Source organism: Falco peregrinus, chromosome 1, assembly GCF_023634155.1.
Source record: "Falco peregrinus isolate bFalPer1 chromosome 1, bFalPer1.pri, whole genome shotgun sequence".
Classification (NCBI taxonomy): Eukaryota; Metazoa; Chordata; class Aves; order Falconiformes; family Falconidae; genus Falco; species Falco peregrinus.
The window spans coordinates 123,296,180-123,314,622 of NC_073721.1; the positions used below are offsets into that span (position 1 = coordinate 123,296,180).

At 38.1% G+C, this 18,443-nt stretch overlaps 1 protein-coding gene across 3 annotated transcripts in view; it reads left to right on the forward strand.

The window, feature by feature from the left end:
• The first annotated feature begins 994 nt into the window (after nucleotides 1-994).
• LRRC28 (leucine rich repeat containing 28) overlaps nucleotides 995-18,443 on the forward strand; it is a 54,321-nt gene continuing 36,872 nt past the window's right edge. For 2 of the 3 annotated variants that reach the window (XM_027793928.2, XM_055814491.1), the window contains exons 1-5: nucleotides 995-1,111; nucleotides 3,812-4,040; nucleotides 8,583-8,623; nucleotides 11,141-11,178; nucleotides 11,936-12,073. In XM_027793928.2, coding sequence (XP_027649729.1) covers nucleotides 3,873-4,040; nucleotides 8,583-8,623; nucleotides 11,141-11,178; nucleotides 11,936-12,073 — 385 coding nt within the window. In that variant the 5' untranslated portion in view covers nucleotides 995-1,111; nucleotides 3,812-3,872. The remainder of the gene's footprint in view (nucleotides 1,112-3,811; nucleotides 4,041-8,582; nucleotides 8,624-11,140; nucleotides 11,179-11,935; nucleotides 12,074-18,443) is intronic. The other variant, XM_013303279.3, reaches the window with a different exon arrangement.

The window sequence follows — 18,443 nt, forward strand, 5'->3', positions numbered from 1 at the left end:
ATGAGCAACTAAGGACTTCTATTCTTTATTTAGAACTGAAAAAAAAGAGATAAATGAGTTTGCAATAAAATATCTTAAGTTTTTTCTCCATGTTGCTTTGCTTCAAGTCAAAGTTCTGTGAATACATCGGAAAGAAGAAATGCCTTCTGCATGGTACTCATCTTCTACATTCAGATTCTTGGTTCCCCTGCAGACCTGCTATGTGAATCTTGTTAAGACAAGTTTATGTTAATTAGTCTGTGGGAACTAGAAAGAGGATTTCTGCAGCTAGGATTCCTTTTTTAGGTAGATGATAGGGCTAATATTCAGTAAAGAAGCACTTTTTGATACCCAGTAATATTAAATATTCTGAGTATAAGGGACTTTGCTGTCATTACAGTACTGACGTAACAGAAGAGCTTCCCTAGGATAGGGTTGATATATTGGGTCACCTCAGATGTGTAAATACACATAAAATTAAAATCAGGTGAACAGCATGTAGGTAAACTGAGCTTCCAGAATTCCCTTACCTGTTTCAGCAAGTCAACTGTCGTGGGTAAAAAAGGTTGTGATAGGCAAGTTGTGGGTGTAGGCCGCATTGCCTAAGGATCTGCTGTTAAGAAAACTGCGGCACCAAAACTGGGCTGGGAAGATGGTCTCTGTCCACCACAACTTTTACCTGCAGATGACGTTCTCCCTCAAAAGCTATTAAGCAGGGATAACTCTTGTTGACTCTGCATTACAAACCTGGGAAGATGAACCGCGCCTACGCGCCGCCCCAAGCCCGCCCGAGAGGGAAAGACCTGCCCGCCCCCAGAGCCGGTCAGGCCCTCACAGCCGGCCCCGGGCCGCAGCGGGAGGCAGGCGAGGCGCTGAGGTGGGGCGCCCTCCCATTGGCTGATGGAGTGCGATAGGTGAGGGAGGAACTTGTGATTGGGTGGTGGGCGGTGGGGTGCCTTGTGATTGGCTGAGAGGCGGGGGGGGCGGTGTTGTGGCGGGGCGCGAGGAGGGGTGGTGTCTCGCGAGAGTCGTGTGGCGGCCGCGGTCTCGCGCGGCTGCGGCCCGCTCCGCCCCCGGGTGCTTGTGCTGGCGGCGGTGCCCAGCAGAGCCGCTCCCCGCTCCGGCGGCACCGGTGAGTGGCTCGTTCTGCGCCTGGGAGAGGGACAGCGACAGCCCGGGTCGGGTTCTGGGGTGGGTGGGCGTGGGTGCCTCCGCCGCTCTGCCCTCTGCGGGCACGGAGCCTTCCCGCCGCCGGGCCGAGGCGCTTTCCTCCTTGCCCCTCTCCGGCGCCCCGCAGCCCTGGGGGCGGCCTCCCGCCGCCTCCTCAGCCCTCACAGGCCACTGCCTGTGGCGGCCGCCCTCACACATCGGCACAGCCGGGGCAGGCCGGTTCCCCTGCACCCACTCGTGACAAACTGGTCTCCCCCAGTTCCCGGGCCCAAGGAGCACGGCCACGGCGGCCCCGTGCACCCCCCCGCAGCTTGGTTCTCTTGTGCCCTGCGGCTCCTCCAAAGTTTTCGTCCGGCTGCCTTCGCGCTTTCCCCCCGCTCGGCTGGCAGAGGCCCGCAGGTTCGGCGGGGTCTCCTCAGCCTCCCGCTGTCATCCCTTGGCCAGTCTGCCCATCGCCCCCGCTCCCTGTGTTGTGCTCAGCGCCGGCTTCTGTCTCCGCCATCCTCTGCGAAACGCCGGGGTCCTCCGAGTGCCCTGGCTCTTCACAGGCCATCATCACTGGGTGTTATCTGTCCTCATCCTCCCTTTCTGCCTTCCTTCAAGACCACGATTGTGTGTCTTCCTTTTTGGGAGTGCTGTGTCTTATCGCTGGAAAAAAAGATGATTTAGAGAGAAAAAGTTTGGCTGCTGGTGGAAGGGAGTGGGAGGTTTTTCCTTTGAAGTAAGAGCCAAAATAGAGTACGTTACGGAATTTGCATGTGTGGGCTTGCATGTCTGTGTATTCATGAATGCCATGGCTAAATGTGGTCCACTTGGTAAATGGAGGCACAACACTGAAGAGAAGTCCGCAAGTGCAGAGCACCTAAAAAGCACCTCTGGACAAATGGAAAGGCGATTGGATGTTTACGCATGTGTCTTGTGACTTTGTAGCTTTTCATTTGGAAAAAATACCTTAGGGAAAGATGAGCTTTCCTTTACTGTTTCTTACATTGCAGCAGTTAAAGCTCAAATACTCTCAGACTGTGCATGTTAAAAATTCTAATGCTTTTCCTTGAATTATTTTAATGTTATAGATGTGGAGTTTGTAATCGTAGGAGCTTAATTTCCTTTATCTGTTCAGCTAAAGTAGCTTTAATGTTGCTAGTGCCAAGGGTCAGTAGCATGTGCACCCTGTCTCCTTAAGATAGCTGATGAAGGCATCTGTTACAGCCACGGTTCTTCTCATACCAATACTGTTTGACCAAAGTTGGACTGATACTTAGTAATCTTATAAGGGATTCTCATAATCATTTGCTTACAGCACTGATCATACCATGGCTTGAATTGGGCATAACTCAAGACTAGAAAAGGTGTGCAGGGTATTATACCTAAGTGTGATTGGTAATGCTTATGGGACTCTCAAGAAAATAAATGCTGTATCCTTCAAGAAGGACATGGGTCACTGGTAAAAGCTGCTTATCTGCATATCAAGGGAATTACTGAAACTGATGAAGTCGCTTGATTTACATGTATAGTCCGATTGTCAGTCTTCAACTGGGTAAGGAGTTTTGTTTACGACTACCATATAGTCAGACAGGGTTCTTGACTGTAACTCAGTACCTTCACTTCCAATATCTGTTATGATTCAAATCTGTCCTTCAGTGAAGGAGTGAACTAAAATAGGAAATGTTATTGGTGGAAAGCAGTTAACACCTTGTCTTTCATTAATGGCAGTAGATTTATACAGATAAATCTGAAGCAAAAACTGTTAGCTTCACATTATAAATGGTCTGGATTTATTGTGTTCTCCTGACTTCTGAGACAGTTGAGAAGATACAGCATTGCTGCTGTTATCTAAATCTAGACAACATAATAATGACTAGAATTTTGGCTAGACATAAAAACAAGCTAAATAAAGTCTTGTTTCAGGTATGAGTTAATTTTTATGTCTTCATATGTATGTTCAAAAGTATGCCTTCATACTTTTGGTTTTTTTGAAATTATGACTTGAAGCTTGACATTTAGTTCTTTCTGGTATTTTTAGTAAAGAGTGCTGAAAATCTGCTGTCACATCTAGTGCTCTATAAATTACTGCAAGTTTCGGATTTCTCACATATTAATTTATTATTTTAAAATGGCCTTACTGACTGACCATCCCCAATAACTTTTCCAACTGATAAATTGTTCTGGTAGTCTTATATGGGAAAGCTTAACAGACTTTCGTTGCCTTTTGTCATTCAGGTTTAAAAGCTACATAAAGGCATTTTAGTCACCTGCGTTCTAAGTCCTCTAATAAATTGTGCATTTTTCTTATCTGTGGGTTCTTCTTTTTAGCGTACTTCACAGAATAGATGTAGGACGTAGGTAATGTTTTTTAGGGAGAGGTTTCTTCCTTCCGCCCTGCCACTTCTTGTGGTGGCAACTTTAACAAAATTATCTGAAAGGTCCTTTGAAGATGGATGAAGAAGAGCATTATACCTTAAAATCTTTGTATTGACAGTCCAATAACATGCTAAAACTTAATCCAGAAAATATTGTGTGGATGTTCTGGATACTTTATGTATTAACTGAAACAAGTGTCTTTAGGTAAATTATCAGATAATACGTAATAACTAATTCTGCAAAAGAATGCATGGCATACACCTTGATAATGGTGGGGTCTTTTTCTCTTTTTGTTTCTTAGAAATGGGTCTGCTTTCAGAAGACGCAATGCACTAGATGTGGTGCTTGGAACAGGATTAGTCATGGCGTCAGAACTATGTAAAACAATCTCTGAGGCAAAACTGGAAAAGCACAAGAACTTGTTCTTAAATTACCGAAATCTCCATCACTTCCCTTTGGAGTTACTGAAAGATGAGGGGCTGCAGTACTTGGAGAGACTTTATATGAAAAGAAATTCCCTGACCACATTGGTACGACAACCTCTTTATTGTAATGTTTACTGTCTGTATGTTTTAGGAATTCTGATATTTTGGAACAGAAAAACCAAGATAATTTTTAAAAAAGTAATGATAATCTTACAGCGAATCTGATCTTGAATGATGTCATCCTTTGTGAAATATGAGTATTTGCTTGTATTATGTTTGAACTTGCGTAGGTAATGTAGAGAATAATAAATGAAACTTTGACATTTTATGGTTACCCTTTTGAAGCTCTGTGAAGATCTGCTGGGGGTTTTCTTGTGAAGTTTGTTGTTTTTTCGTTTGTGTTTTTGGTTTTTTTTAACTGCCATAAATTTTGCTCATGTAAATCATCAGGCCTTTCTACTCTTAGGTGATGCTATTCAGTCTAGTCTACATTCCTTCATTAGGCTAAACAGCCTTTACTTTGGTGCGTGCCTGATTTGAAAGGCATCATCAGTCCTACTGATTTAATTAATCTTATTGGCTGTAATTTGAAGCTTACTGTTAAGGTGCCAATGAAAATTTATGTCTGTGGGCTGCTGTTGATAGAACAAACAGTCATGGTTGTGGGATTTTCTGTGGTGGTGTCTTCTTGTTTTGTTGTTTTTCCTTGAACTGAAGAAATTCTCACCCTGAATGAATGTTGTGACCTCAGAATTCAGTGTGGCATAGTTAAATAGCTGTGTAACACATCCTGAGCTGGTAAGACTATAGAGAGTCAAAACTTGCCACTGTCAACAGGCTCAAGTCTCCAAGTAATTCATGGGCTTTTTTGTTTGATTGTTCTTTGGGGGGGGGGGTGTGTGGTTTTTTGTTTTTTGTTTTTTTTCCTTGGGCTCTTCCATGGCATGATTGGTAAAATAATAGCCAGGGCAGAAGTGCTGGAGGGCCTGACTAGTTAAAATTCACCAAAATTAGATGGTTTTCAGTGCTTCCTAGAAAAGAGTCCAGTGTTCTAGTTTAAGGAAGAGTATCACTGTCAAACCTTTACACACATTGGAAATCTTCAATAAAGGTTTCACTTCATGGGCCAGAGCTGAAAGGATTCTGAAGATTTTATGCCTTTTCGTCATCTTGAATGGGTCACTTCAGTTTGCATGTACTGTAGAGAATTATTTTGGCACTCGCCATTTTCTGGGCAAGTCCTTTGCTTAATAATTTATAGGATTCATGGTTACAAATTAAAGCTGCCTTAATAATTAAACAAAGACTGTAAACAGTTATGTTCTGACACATTGTGAAATTCAGTTATTATTGGGACTTGTAAGGTTCATGAACTGCACTGCTCAAAAGATGAAACAACAATAATGAGGAGAGTTTTGCATATCACTTTCTTTATGTATGTGTTAAGACCCTGGTTTTGTTTTCCTCAATGCAAAACAGAAACCAAAACAAAGTCTTGCAAGTAACGGTTTAGTTCCCTTTTCCTCTTAATGTCTGTTAATAGTACCAGCCAACAGATGTGTATAATGGCATAAGAGTAATTACCCATGGTTACTGTCAACAGAAGATCTAGCAAATATGGAAGGCAGCTCTTGCCCAATACTGTTAAGTACGGTAATTGAGGCCTGGGATAAAGGAACTGAAACAATACTTAAAATGTAGATCATACCTAGGCAAAGTGACTTGCAAATAGTGTGAAGTAGAGCATTAGGATTCGGAATGATCAGGATAACTTGCTCATAATAGACTTGGTGGAATATCATTCAAATGCATAGCACTGTGGCTAGGAACTAGGCAAACAAAACAGGTTCTCATTCACTGAGCAGCAGAATAGATGTTGGAAGTTGCAGTGGACCAAAACAGATGAAACATGTTATTAAGAAAGGCAGATGTCTTTGTGAAATTTTCTGTGTTCCAAAATCTCCATTGAACGCAGAAGGAAATAATTATTGGATACTGTTAAAGCATAAGCTGGGGCAAGGAGTCTCGAGTTTCGTACCTGGGAACAACCTAGGTAAATTGGAAAGAACCTAGAAAGCAGCAACAAGGGATCTTTAGAGAACGTGCTGCAGGAGAGAAGGTTGAGAGATTTGGGTTAATTCCTCTTGCAAAAAGAGAAGATGGAGAGGGGAAAAAATAGGAGGAATGGGGGACAGCAGCGATTGTCAGTATTTCTACAAAGCAGTATTTTCATAATGAATTTTTTTTTACATTCTTTGCTGGTAGGACAAGTAATACTCTCATTTTCAGTAAAGAAGTAATGTTACACTGTGGGAGGGGGAGAGCTTATCTTATCTGAACAGTTGAAAACAAATGGGTTATTGAAGGAAGAAGTTTCTTTTGGTCTTGTACTCTTTATTGATTGCAAGATGATGAGTATTAGCTCATCAGGAAATACTTTAAGCTGTGTATGCATTATGAGCAATCATTGCAACTAAATCTGCACCATATTTTTTAAAATTTAGATGGTGTTTTTGTAGCATCAGTTCATCCTTCAGCGTTCTGAAAAATGTTTACTAAATCAGCTTTTGTTCTTTGCTCTACCAAAATGACTAGTCCTTGACAGATGGCTCATGTGAAAACATCTGGAATAGTTATGCTGACAGAATTTACATATACTTTCCCTAAGAATAATTTCATTTTTGTCTTCATTGGCAAGATGGAAATGATAGAGGGCTATGACATAATGGATTGAAAAGCTTATATAGCACACCTGTATCCCAGCATCAAGTCTTCTAGCTTCTCATTTAATGTTTGACTGATAACATTAGCCCTCCAGTAATCCTATTTCCCCATTTATTAAATGGAAATATGAATTTGGCTTGATGGCTCTGTCAGAATCACGATCTACCCATATCAAAGAACAATTGTTCTTAATTTACTAACTCAGAATATGCAGTGCTGTCCTGTTCAAACTGATCAGGTTTACTTTTTGAATTATGTCCACTGGGTGTGAGGGCAAGACAGGCTTCACTAAACTGGTGGCAGAATGATGAATCCTTTATCATCCTTGTTTGTTGTCATGTTGGCAGTAGAGAGCAGAGTTTGTTTAACCTCTCAATTGATGAATAATGCATAGCGTTTTTTAATTTTAATTTCATTGTGGGATGTTATATTGAACAATTTTTACTCAGACCCATTGTTTTTGTGGTACTCAAGAAGATAAGCAGGACTTCTAGTATAGAATTGCTAAACTGTAGTCTCATGAGTTTAGCTGGCTTACAGTAAGAAGCAGTTAAAACAAGAATAAAAGTATAACCTTAGTGTATAGTGTGAAAATAGTTTGCGATTCAGGTCAGCATCCTTATTCTAAAGGGTGTAGGATGAAAGTGCTTTTGTTTTTTCACATTCCCTCTTCATTTTTTTAAATTAAAACTTGAGCTTTTTTTCTGTGCTTGAGCGTGTTGCAGCCTTTGCGTATTTTCCCAGCCTAGGCGTTTCCCGTTGACCAAATAAAATTCTGTGCCGAGAAGATGACTGTCCTGTGACAAACCTGCCAGTAGGTGGCAACAACTGATTAGTTATAGCCTGTTTCTTGAGTCTTGACGTCAACGGTTTCATTTATTGAGCCATCGTTTGCTGCTCCATAGTTAAAAGCAGACTATTTTTTGTACTGAGATCTGGGATGTGGCATGTATGCTACAAAAGAATATTTTGATATTACTTTTTCAGGTTAGTGAATTCAGTCATAATAAATTTATACACACAAAGTATTTTAGATAATAATATACCTTAAGTTTACATGACAGTGAAAATTGCTAGGGTTTTTTTGGACAGGAAATTGACTATGTGATCAAGCTGCTCTTAAAATTTGTTTGGTTTTGCATATATGTGTGTTGTAAAAACTTTTTTCAATAAAACATATCTATGTTTAAAATAGATCTCTTAAGCAATAAAACTGTCTTAACTTTGAATAATTTTGAGTACATACAGTTCCCGACATGACATGTGAAACTTGTGAAGCTGATTTTGTGATACATGTTCATGGTTATTAATGCCATCAAGGAAAAGAATTGCAGGTAGGGATCACTCAGCAGTTAGAAAATTATATGCATGTTAATATGTAAATATGGAAATCTAGTTTGATGGATTCAGCACTTCTGGCTTGGTGATAATTGATTAAGCTACACAAAAGTTTGTAGGTCATTTACCATTTAGCAGCATTATGAAGTAAAACACATTGTGGTTAGACATCTTGCATAATTCTTTTTCTGCTTTAAGTCTGTAAAGGCTGCAGCTTCTTAGCAGTCTCTTGGCTTCACCGAACAGTTATTTGAATTATTTTCAAAAGTAAGGTTTTGGTAATCCATCTTTTTAGCCTCAGAATTCTGACTACTGTTTGATTGAGGACATGTTAATGTCACTTCTGGGCTGTAGTTCCATTTCAGTAGTAGAAATTGCTCACCCTTGATATATCCCAGATTGCACTGATGGAGAGTGTGCGGGGGTGTGGAAATAGGGTATTGTATGCAAACTCCTTGCTGCCCTTTTTTCTGTGATTGGCTGCTGACATGTTTTAGTATGGTTATTAAAATGAGTTGGGTACACAATATGTGTGTGTCTGTTTTTTGTTTTGAAACCTAAAAAAAATCTCTAACTCTTTTTCAGCCAGAAAACCTTGCACAGAAGCTTCCAAACCTCGTGGAATTGTGAGTTTCTGTAGGAGTTCTAATGTTTTTATTATGCTGATCCATCTTACCTAAAAAAAATTCTAGAATGTATTGCTTGCATATAACCTATCTCTTTAAGTGTGAAAGGTTTTCTTGGAGGGCAGGAAAGGGTTATTTTTTGGTTGTTTTTGTTTTGTTTTGTTTTTTTAAGGCAGTATATCCAGATGTATTCCTTTGCATGTTAATATTTTGTATAATTTCTTGTTTATTTTATAACAAGAACTGTTACGCAAATGTCTGCGCTGCTGAGGGAAAAAACAATTAGCCCCCAACTCCTGTGTAGATTGTTGTCACCCTGATACAGCACTAGAACCTCCAGATTTAATGGTCAGATGGTTGTGACAGAGCCAGAGGAACAGGTTACTGCCTCCAGCCCAGCCCTAGTTGCTCATTTCCACCCCAGCTACCAGGGGTATTATGATTTCAGTTTTGGTGATTGCAGTAATAAGTTTTTTTGGAACCAAGTCACAGATTGTCAAATAGGAGCAGGAATGAGCAAGCAGGGGTAGTAACTATTGATGATTGCTGTAGGCAGAGTAGTTTATCCAATCTTGTCCAAAGAGTAGATGTCACATGAACTGTATAATTTTGGCAATTAATTTTAAGCTTTAAGCCCCTGAGTCAAGGTTTTCTTCCCTCCCCTTTTCTTGTAAGGTTATGATTTCCTTGTGTCGTAGCATGGGAGGGGGATGGGGAGGTGGGGTTGGTGGGTAAAAGGGACATCCTCTTTTTCCCTTTTAACTCATTTGACTCACTTTAAGTTGAGTAACTGATGAACCATTGATTCTGTTTATTTAATGAAAAGCTCCAAACAGGAGGAGGTGTCTATCTGAGTAGTTTTAATGTATTCAGCTGTCTGATCTTGTCATCTTAATTTGGCTCTTGAAACCACACCTTTCTGGTACACGCGACCGCAGTATAATTGAGCTGTTTTGTAGGTCACTGCAGTCTCCTACTTGCTTAAGAGACAGTCGTGTCTCATCATGCCTTGGTCTTGAGAGTAAGTTTATGCTCTGAAGCAGTAAAATAAACATTTCTGTATTTGATATACTCTAGTACGTAGTTATTTGCCATGGGGTATCAGGAAATCTCCTTGTTATCTGATGGTGCCTTTCGGAAAACCTGGATAAATTACAGCTTAAAAGAATCTCTTACAGACGCTGAATTGTAGGAGTCAAATCTAATTAATTGGTGTTCAGTAAGCTTAGTTGTACCACCATTATCCCACACATTCTGGTGGTCTAGGGAGGACTGTGGTAGGCCTGTAGTTTGTGTAGCTGTGATAATACGTCAGTTTTTAATCAGACGGTAAGAGATGTTTTGTTGACAGAGACCACAAAATACAAAGATTTATTTAAAGAATTATTTGTTACAGTAGCTTTACATTTTTAAAGACAAACTTAACTAATTTTCATTTTCCTGAAAGTTAACATTCTTGGTGATTTCACTTTTCAAAACTTTCACTGTTGTCTTTGTTTCTTTATATATCATGTCCCTCATGCTGGGAATACTAGATGTAGATCCTCATATTTATTTTTTCGTGCTTGAGTGAAACAGGTCACAAGTATTTATGTCTTTTTCCTTGTTCTGCCTGTATCTCCCCCAAAAGACAGGCTTCTACTTTAGGAAGTGGTGTTTGAATATAGTGGAAAAAATAATGCTGTGCAAATAATTCCCATGTGTGTCTAAGCAATTGGACATTGAGTACGCAGTATTCCTTTACAATTAGAGATCAATATTTGAAAATTTTGCTACCGTTATTTTCTAAAAGACGCATTTGTTCATTTGAAGCAACATTGATTGAAAACTAAAATGTGTAAAATCTAAGAAGAGTTTTGATGTTACTGGTAGTACTAGAAGTGCTTCAGCAGAGGGTGCTGAGTATTCTTAGTGAGAGATCTGGTCACCTTCAGTATCTACCTACATGACCATGGGCAAGATCAGGTTTTTCTTTTGAAAAGTGTACTCTAGGTTTGAAAAACCCACTTGCAGTGAGTAGATCATGTGCTTGTTTCTTCAGTCAGTAGAGTTGTAACAGTTTATGTGTAGGGGAAAGTGTTTGTAATCTTATAACTTGTGTGGGTTTGGGTTTTTTTCATTTCTTGCCCAGCATTTAGTATGGAATAACCGGGTGATCAAATATGGTTCACTCTGGTTATTCCATCTGCTTTATTCTTTTTACTTTTTTTTTTTTTTCTCCCTCTTAGGACTCTCAAAACTAAAGCCCTTTATTACTATAACTGTGAATGCTTTGTTTTAAATAATTATATGTAATTCTCTTTTATTTTTGTATTAATCATTTAATAGTCTAAGTGAAGCTTAAGTACCTGTCCATTGCTGGTTTATACAGTTTCCACAGCTTTTGTGGTCATAGAGAGGAATGGCTTTTGAGGGTGCTCTTTCAGTCTGAAATTGGATATTTTGCAAACTGATTATGTAGCAGAAGTCCTTGAGGGTAACAGGTGGTGTCCTCTGCTTTTTTTCTCCTCCCCCCAGGTACCTTCATTCAAATAACATAGTTGTTGTACCTGAAGGTAAGTAATCTACCAGCTCACAATAAGTGGCAGGAATCATAAAATATTCATTTTTCTTCTTTGAAGAGGCCTATTTTTCCTTTATTTTCCCATAAACCAGAAAAGATTTTCATACAAAATATGCCAGTGTGGCCCTTTGTCAATAATATCCTTGTTTATACTATGTTAAATTATTTTAATGAATTCTCAAATGCACCTTAATGCTCTTTGCTTCAGTTATAATTGCAGAAAGTGAAAAAGCTAAATGGTACTCATTGACAGAAGCAAAAATGGGGAGTGTTTTCTGCTTTCAGCCAGTTACCACACAGAATACTCTGCTGGTTTAGCACATGACAGATTAAAAACCTAAAGTATCAAGAACTTGTACTAGTTTCTCTTTCTTGTCTTAATTATAGAGTTATGTGCTCGAGTTCGGGGAAGTACTTCCGGCGCGCTCTGAATATATAAATTGGATAGACTCAGAGCAAAGGAGTGGGAGAAGTGACTTCAGAGCAGAATCGTTTGAGGATAATCTAGAAATGAGAGTATTCTGTACATCACTTTTTTTCTTCCCTGTCTCACTGCCAGCAGTACTGTTTGTTAGATAGATAAGCATTTTCACAAATGATGTCAATCAGTTGTGAGACTGGCTTTAATATGTCAAAATCTCCTCAGATACAGTTGTTAGGTACTGTGGCTTTTTATCCTCTCATAGTCCTATTAGGATTTTAATGTTAATGTTGGGTCACATTCATGTTTTAATCTGTTCTCTCACAAGCCATTGGCTCCCTCGTTAAACTGCAGTTTCTGGATCTAAGTGATAATGCCCTTGAAATTGTGTGTCCAGAGATTGGCCGCCTGAGATCTTTACGTCATCTTCGCTTAGCTAACAACCAGCTGAAATATTTACCTGCAGGTGAGTACAAATGGGTGCGGGATTACAGTAATGACAAATTCCATTTGAACTTAATATGCATGGTGATCTGCTCTGTGTTTATTCGTATCTTACAGTTGAAGCATGGTAAAACTTGTACTTAAAGACTAGGCATGGATTGCCATTGTGTATGTATTGTATTAAATATACTCTGTAGTTAGAAAAAAGTCATGCTGTATGTACTTGAGGTAAAGTCCTGAAAAATGCTTCTCAAGTGGGGAAAAAATGTAACTGTTGAACAGTCTTTGTCGTTGTATCAAGAAAATATTGAACTGCCTTGAGAAGAACCAAAATGCCAGTGACAACTGTCATTATGATAAAATGACGTGATATTTCTCCCAGTTTTCCGGACTATAAAGGATTCCAGGCCTTCCTTTCTTTCTATTTGCCCAACAGCACTGTTCTTGTATTTTGTACGAAGACACATGTCTAGTAGGTTTGCCTATGGCAGTTATATTTTACTATGACAGTAAATAACAAATGTTAGTCTTGCTAGTTTATTATAAAAAAGCAAAATTTCTTCAAATTAAATGTGATACAAGGCCAGAAAAAGTTGGCCATAGGCAGATTTTGAATAAATTTTTTTTGCTATTTAAATACTTTGATAAGCAGACATAACTTCTTCCATTGCCCTTATATCTTTCCAGATAAGGTGATGGTGATTTTAAAATATTTTAAAATTATATTATTTTTTAATCTTTCTCGGGCATATTTGCATTTTCTGATCTGCAGAGATGATAAAAATCCAAAGCCAGCTTTTAAAAAAACTTGTCTAACTTAACAGGATTATCTTTTGGCCCTAGTTTTAACTAACTTCTCAATGTGACCTTTGTATGTTTGTAAGTTCGTATTATTCTCAAGAAATGTATTGCAATTGCTCCTTGAAGTTTTGGGTACAGAAATCTAGCTGTCCTTTCCTTGTACTTTTCTAGGTATAATAAGCTTAAGAACATGTCAAAGGATGGTTATGATTAGAAAGAAGAAAATTTATATGACTATGTAAATGCTCTGGAATGAAATTAGATAAACCTGTTAAACATTATGACCCAAGGCCAATAAAATTTCCATCAATTCTCAGATGTCCTACATTCAAAAGGAAGGGGTGATTGGAGTGCTTTATGTTCCTGAAAGATAATTTACCTTATGGTGCTGTACCATGAAAGAAAGACTTGTTCAAAGAAAAAGTGACACATTTTCTGCAAAACTTCACACATAACTTAAAAAGGTTCCAAAAAAGACTTTCAAAAGGATAATTTACATTACTGAAGAGTTGATTTCGAGTCTACCACATTTGATTAGGAACTGGTATCAGCTGCATAGGCATGCTGCATTTAACTTCTCCTGAAGCTCACAAAATTTGGTATGGATCATTGTTGCTAAGTGCGTTTTAGTTTTGTGTGCATGGAAATTTCGCATGCTTAGTAATAATACTACTATTGCCTACTTTTGAATCGGAGAATCCAGTGGTGACTGGTTTTGCTTTTCTTGCTGGTAGTGTACCGTCAGTTTATATATATGCCATTACTGCTGTCTTTACTAATCCTGTCTTTCAAATGCTGTCGCTATCAACATGACTGGATGTCATACAGCTTGAGTGTTACCAGTCTGAGCAAGATTAGTCGTTCACTTATACTGGAGAGTTTGCCCACTGGAGAGTTTGCCCACTGGAGAGTTAATCTGCTGCACTGAGAGTTTTCCGAAACACAACACTTCCTGAATAGGGCTTCCAAGCATATTTTCATAGTTTATTCTTTGTAAAATTGCGAAGATTTCAAAGGTGATTTTATAACAAAATCTTCTGAAAAGAACACTTACATTCAACAGCTGAAAAAATAGAGCAAAATAGTAAGTTTTGATGCATTTTTTTATCCTTAATTATATTGGTAACAGAATCTTCATAGTAGTGTTAAGTATCATTCTGTCAGAAAACCTAGGAAAGTTAATCAAATAAACTAGCATGGGACGTGATTTTACTGCAGTACATCATTTTACTGTGTGTTAACTGCTGTCTTTACAGCAGATACTGCATTGTAATGCATTGTTAAGGAAAGACAGCACTTAATTACTCTTTATAATGAGTAACCATTTAAGATATAATTTAGCTCCTACTAGTGCAGCTTGTGCAGAATTTAAACATCTGCATTAAAAAATAGCTTTCAGCTATAAGTGATGGTCATTTACAGAAGTAACTTTTCAAAACTTGTGGCCATCATTTTCTTCCAGACTTAGTTCTGCACTTATCACACAAATGGCAGTGAACGGTTTATCACAGCAGAGGACCCAGTTAAGGAAGGCTGATCAGTATTCACCTTGTATAACTACATAGGCCAACTTGCAGCATAATGATGTCATCGCATAAAAAGCTTACTTCAGAGTTGTTGCTGTCATTCCTCTTGTGTCTCTTTTCCCAGTGTCTGGTGTTCTAAGTACCCTCAGTTTTTGTTGAAACTACAATGGATATCTAGGAGGATCATCTTAGTAGTATCCTTAATTGTTAAAAAAATTATCTCCCTTAAAACTGCTGAACAGTGAGGTGGTAAATGTTTGCCATTAAGAGCCTGAACACCCATGCTTTTCTATTGCATTTTATATTTTAAGAATTTTTCTCTGTTGTGTTTTCCTCGCGAATAAGAACTGAAAGGAACAGTTCAATTAATAGTATATGTTGATTCATTATCCATTTTTAATGGTTTTGTTCCACAAATGTGCTCTTAATATTCATTTTTAGTATTTAAGATATGCCTAGCGTAACTCTAATTTTAAAACAACTGAAATGATATGCATAATGAAGGACTATAAAGATTTATGTCTTCAGTCTGATCGTAGACATTTTTCAGGCTCTAATAGAGGTTGAGCCCGTGGTGTGGTTTACCTTCAATGTGATGAGCAAGATTTCAGTCTCCAGGTATAAATTTTCATAAAACTTGTGAGAGTTTAGTAATGAAGGCCTCACTTCTTTTTTCAGGTTTGGTCATGATTGTCCAACTAGTTTTATAAAGTTACTTCTAAGGGAGGAGGTTGGGGAGAGTGATGAAAATATATGCATACAGCATGATTATGTAAGCCTTAGTTTGCTGAAGAAATTGGGCAATACAGGACTGATGAGGGGGAAAAAGGGCATTGGGTGAAGCATGGAAATTGTGTTCCTTGGAGATCAGAAAGCACATTCTATGCTGTGGCACTCTTGTAGTGCAAATAATAATCCTACCTTTGTGCTAAGCAAACACTAACAAATCAGTGTCACTCATGGATAAGATCATGTACTTTGGCCTCAAGGCACTTGGTTTAATTGTGCACTGCCACTGAAACAATGGGACTTCCATCATGCATCATTAAATTTTTGTGAGGATTTTTTGAAAGGTCCCTAAGCTAAACCTGATGAGAAGTAAAGGGAAAAATTTGGTCAGAATAACCATGTTGAAATGGAAATATAATATAAAATGGCTGGAAGAAAATGGTTTGAAACTCTTGAAGTCATGTTTTGAATATACTTTGGGTAAGGTTAATAATTGGACCTGCTTCTGCTAATGCAGTCATCAATATCTAGGTTCTATTGTAATCAGAATCACTAAGAGACTCTGAGAGGAGAGCTGATCAGAAGGATTGCAGATAGGTAAGAAGATGAGATTTAATATTAAAAAGTTCATGGAGTACTTTCCGTTGTTGAATTGCACAGCATTTTTTTGTTCTGCAAAATGAAAATCTTGTAGCTTCTGTCTAACAATTTCTTGGTTCTTTTATTTGGCTCTGGTATATGTAGTTTTTGAACACAAAATTTTCTGTTATTTAACTGTAGCACCAGTAATCTAAATTGTGATTTGGCCATCTGGAAATATGTAATGATGGATCTTGTTTGAAAAAATCTTAAAGAGTTGCAGCATGAAAAAAGGTGGTTATTATTTCATGTTATTATATTTATGTATAAGCTTGACTTAGTTTTGAGATTGTTTTCATAGTAACTTACCTTTTTTGTAGAGATTTCTTTTTATTCAAAGAATTGAGCTAATTTTAATTTAGAACTGTAGAATTAGTTCTATACAAATGTGCTGTCAGAAGTAAATTTTCTAATCTTCTCGCTTATGATTGAATAATTTGAAAGTTCCCCTTAGTTTCTGATGTTTGTAATGCATATGATAATTCAACTCCTGTTTTTTCTTTCTGTAAGAATTACTGCATTATTTGAGGGGGAAAAAAACCCCACAGTGAGCTGTACTGTAAAATTATATTTACAGCATCCCAAAGCCAAGGTCATCTCTCAGTTTTGCTTGCTGCCATTTATATTTGAGTTCACTTCAGCCTTGGAAACTTTTTTTGTGAAGTGATGGCTCTTCAGGTTTACATTTTGGTCTTGTAGTTGGTGAATGCATGTTTGGACAACAGATGACTTGAAAGAGGGTGGGTTGTACTCAAAGTTGGACTTCAGTTTCACATCTGACAAGGATTAGATTTTTTTATTGCACATTACTTAGGAGATACTTCTCCTTAGAAATGGCAAGTTGTATTATCTTGTTCTAAGATTTAATTAAAAATGAGGTTATGTTTACTCAGCACATGTTGGAGTTAATTATAGATTTACTAAAATGAAAAGGTTAATGTTTTGCCAAGTCAGGAGCAAAAGCTAAGTAACTGAACAAAGAATAGGGTATGGTTTATGATCCCAGCCCATCTTTTGGCAAAGTTCCCTTTAAGAAAGGGAGGAGGGAAAAAATAAAAATCGGCAGTTGTCTTTACATGGCCTAGACCAACTTTCCCTTTGTGTGTGTTTAACAGGAACTTTAAAAACCAAAAGTTGAGTATGTTGATCAGGCCAACCCCCCCCAAAAAAAGCAAAATGCCATTAAGTAATACCAAACTTCATGTAAACTGTGCAGTGCTATTTCTTCAATCCGTAAAGTGAAAGTGCAGGGAGCACCAGCAGCTGCTGTTGCTGAAGGGGGATATAGATCTCTGCAAGAGTCAAAGGCAGGGTTAGCAAATGCCTGTTCTTCCCCACATGAGGAAATGTGTGGCTTCCATTTCAAATTGACATTTCTGTGTTGTCTCTTGAGACTTCTGCATATTGCATCCACTTGTTGCTGTTTTGCTTCATTTAGGTAGAATCCGAAGGAAAATTTATTCATCTGCCTTTGGTGTTTTTTAAAGTACAAACTGCAACAATATTCAGGGAGGTTAATAGCACATATACTCTTCCTTTCATTTCTGTTCAAATCTTTTGCCTTTCTAAGGCAAATTGTTTTAGAAATATAGTCAGTTTAAGCCTCATTAAAATACATTTGTAGGCTTATAAAACTTCATCTTCAAAGCACTTGAGAAAGATCCTGTGAAGCTGATAAGGGAGTGTTATCCTCCCTCATTTTACAGAATGGAAAAAAGTGTTTTTAACAGAAGTGATTTGCTCCAGGCCACAGCAGGAGTCAGTGTTAGCCAGAAATAGAACTTGGGTGTTCCCATTCCATTTGTTAAGACCACACCTTTTTGAGGTTGATCATATTTAATATTGGGGAGGATTGAGTCTTTCCACCCATTATTAGGAAATTAATAATTATCTCTCCTTAATAAATAACCCTCTAAGTTAATAGGAAATTAATAGTGGTAAGGTCAGTGAGATTTTGTAATTGAAACAACTTGTACTTCTGGAAGGCTCGAAGAGGTCATGCAGAGGAATTTTGAAAAATACAGCTTACAGATAAATATTAATTTTTTTTCCCCTTGTGTAGGTAACTTCAATGGTAGTGACAAGAAGGGTTCAGTTGTTATTAAAACTAGACATCAAACTATAATTGTTGATTACTGCTTTGTCTATTTATAAAGTAATCCTCCAAATGTTAACTGATTGTTGCCAAGCCTTTTGCTTAGGGATTTGCTTTGCAAATTGGGGGCAAGAGAAACCTTAAGACATGAAAACTGCATATTCATTTCTCTCACTTTTTTAAAGTTGCTATAAAGTACAATATCTGTATTTACTATTCATACTGGTATTTCACTGGTAAAGACTTCTTGAATACTCAACGTAGTGATTCTGAATAGAGCTTAATATAAGGTATTTCAGTAAGTCTTAATTAAAGGCATATAAACACAACTTCTTACTTAACCTCCTTTTCACAGTAGATTTCCACTGATCGTAGGTACAGCATGCCAGTTATTCTGTTCTGGCATTAAAATATGTAGTCCAAACTAATTTTTTAAACTTGTTTACCGTATTTGCATTTAGAGCCTTCAAGGGGGGGTGGGGTGGGATATAAATTTGTCTCTCCCCCCCCCCCCCCCCCCCCCCCCAAGTATTTCCCTTTTGCTTTTATTACCGTCTCTGATTAGAGTAGATTGCTTTGATACTTAGGTTCAGTTTTTGTAG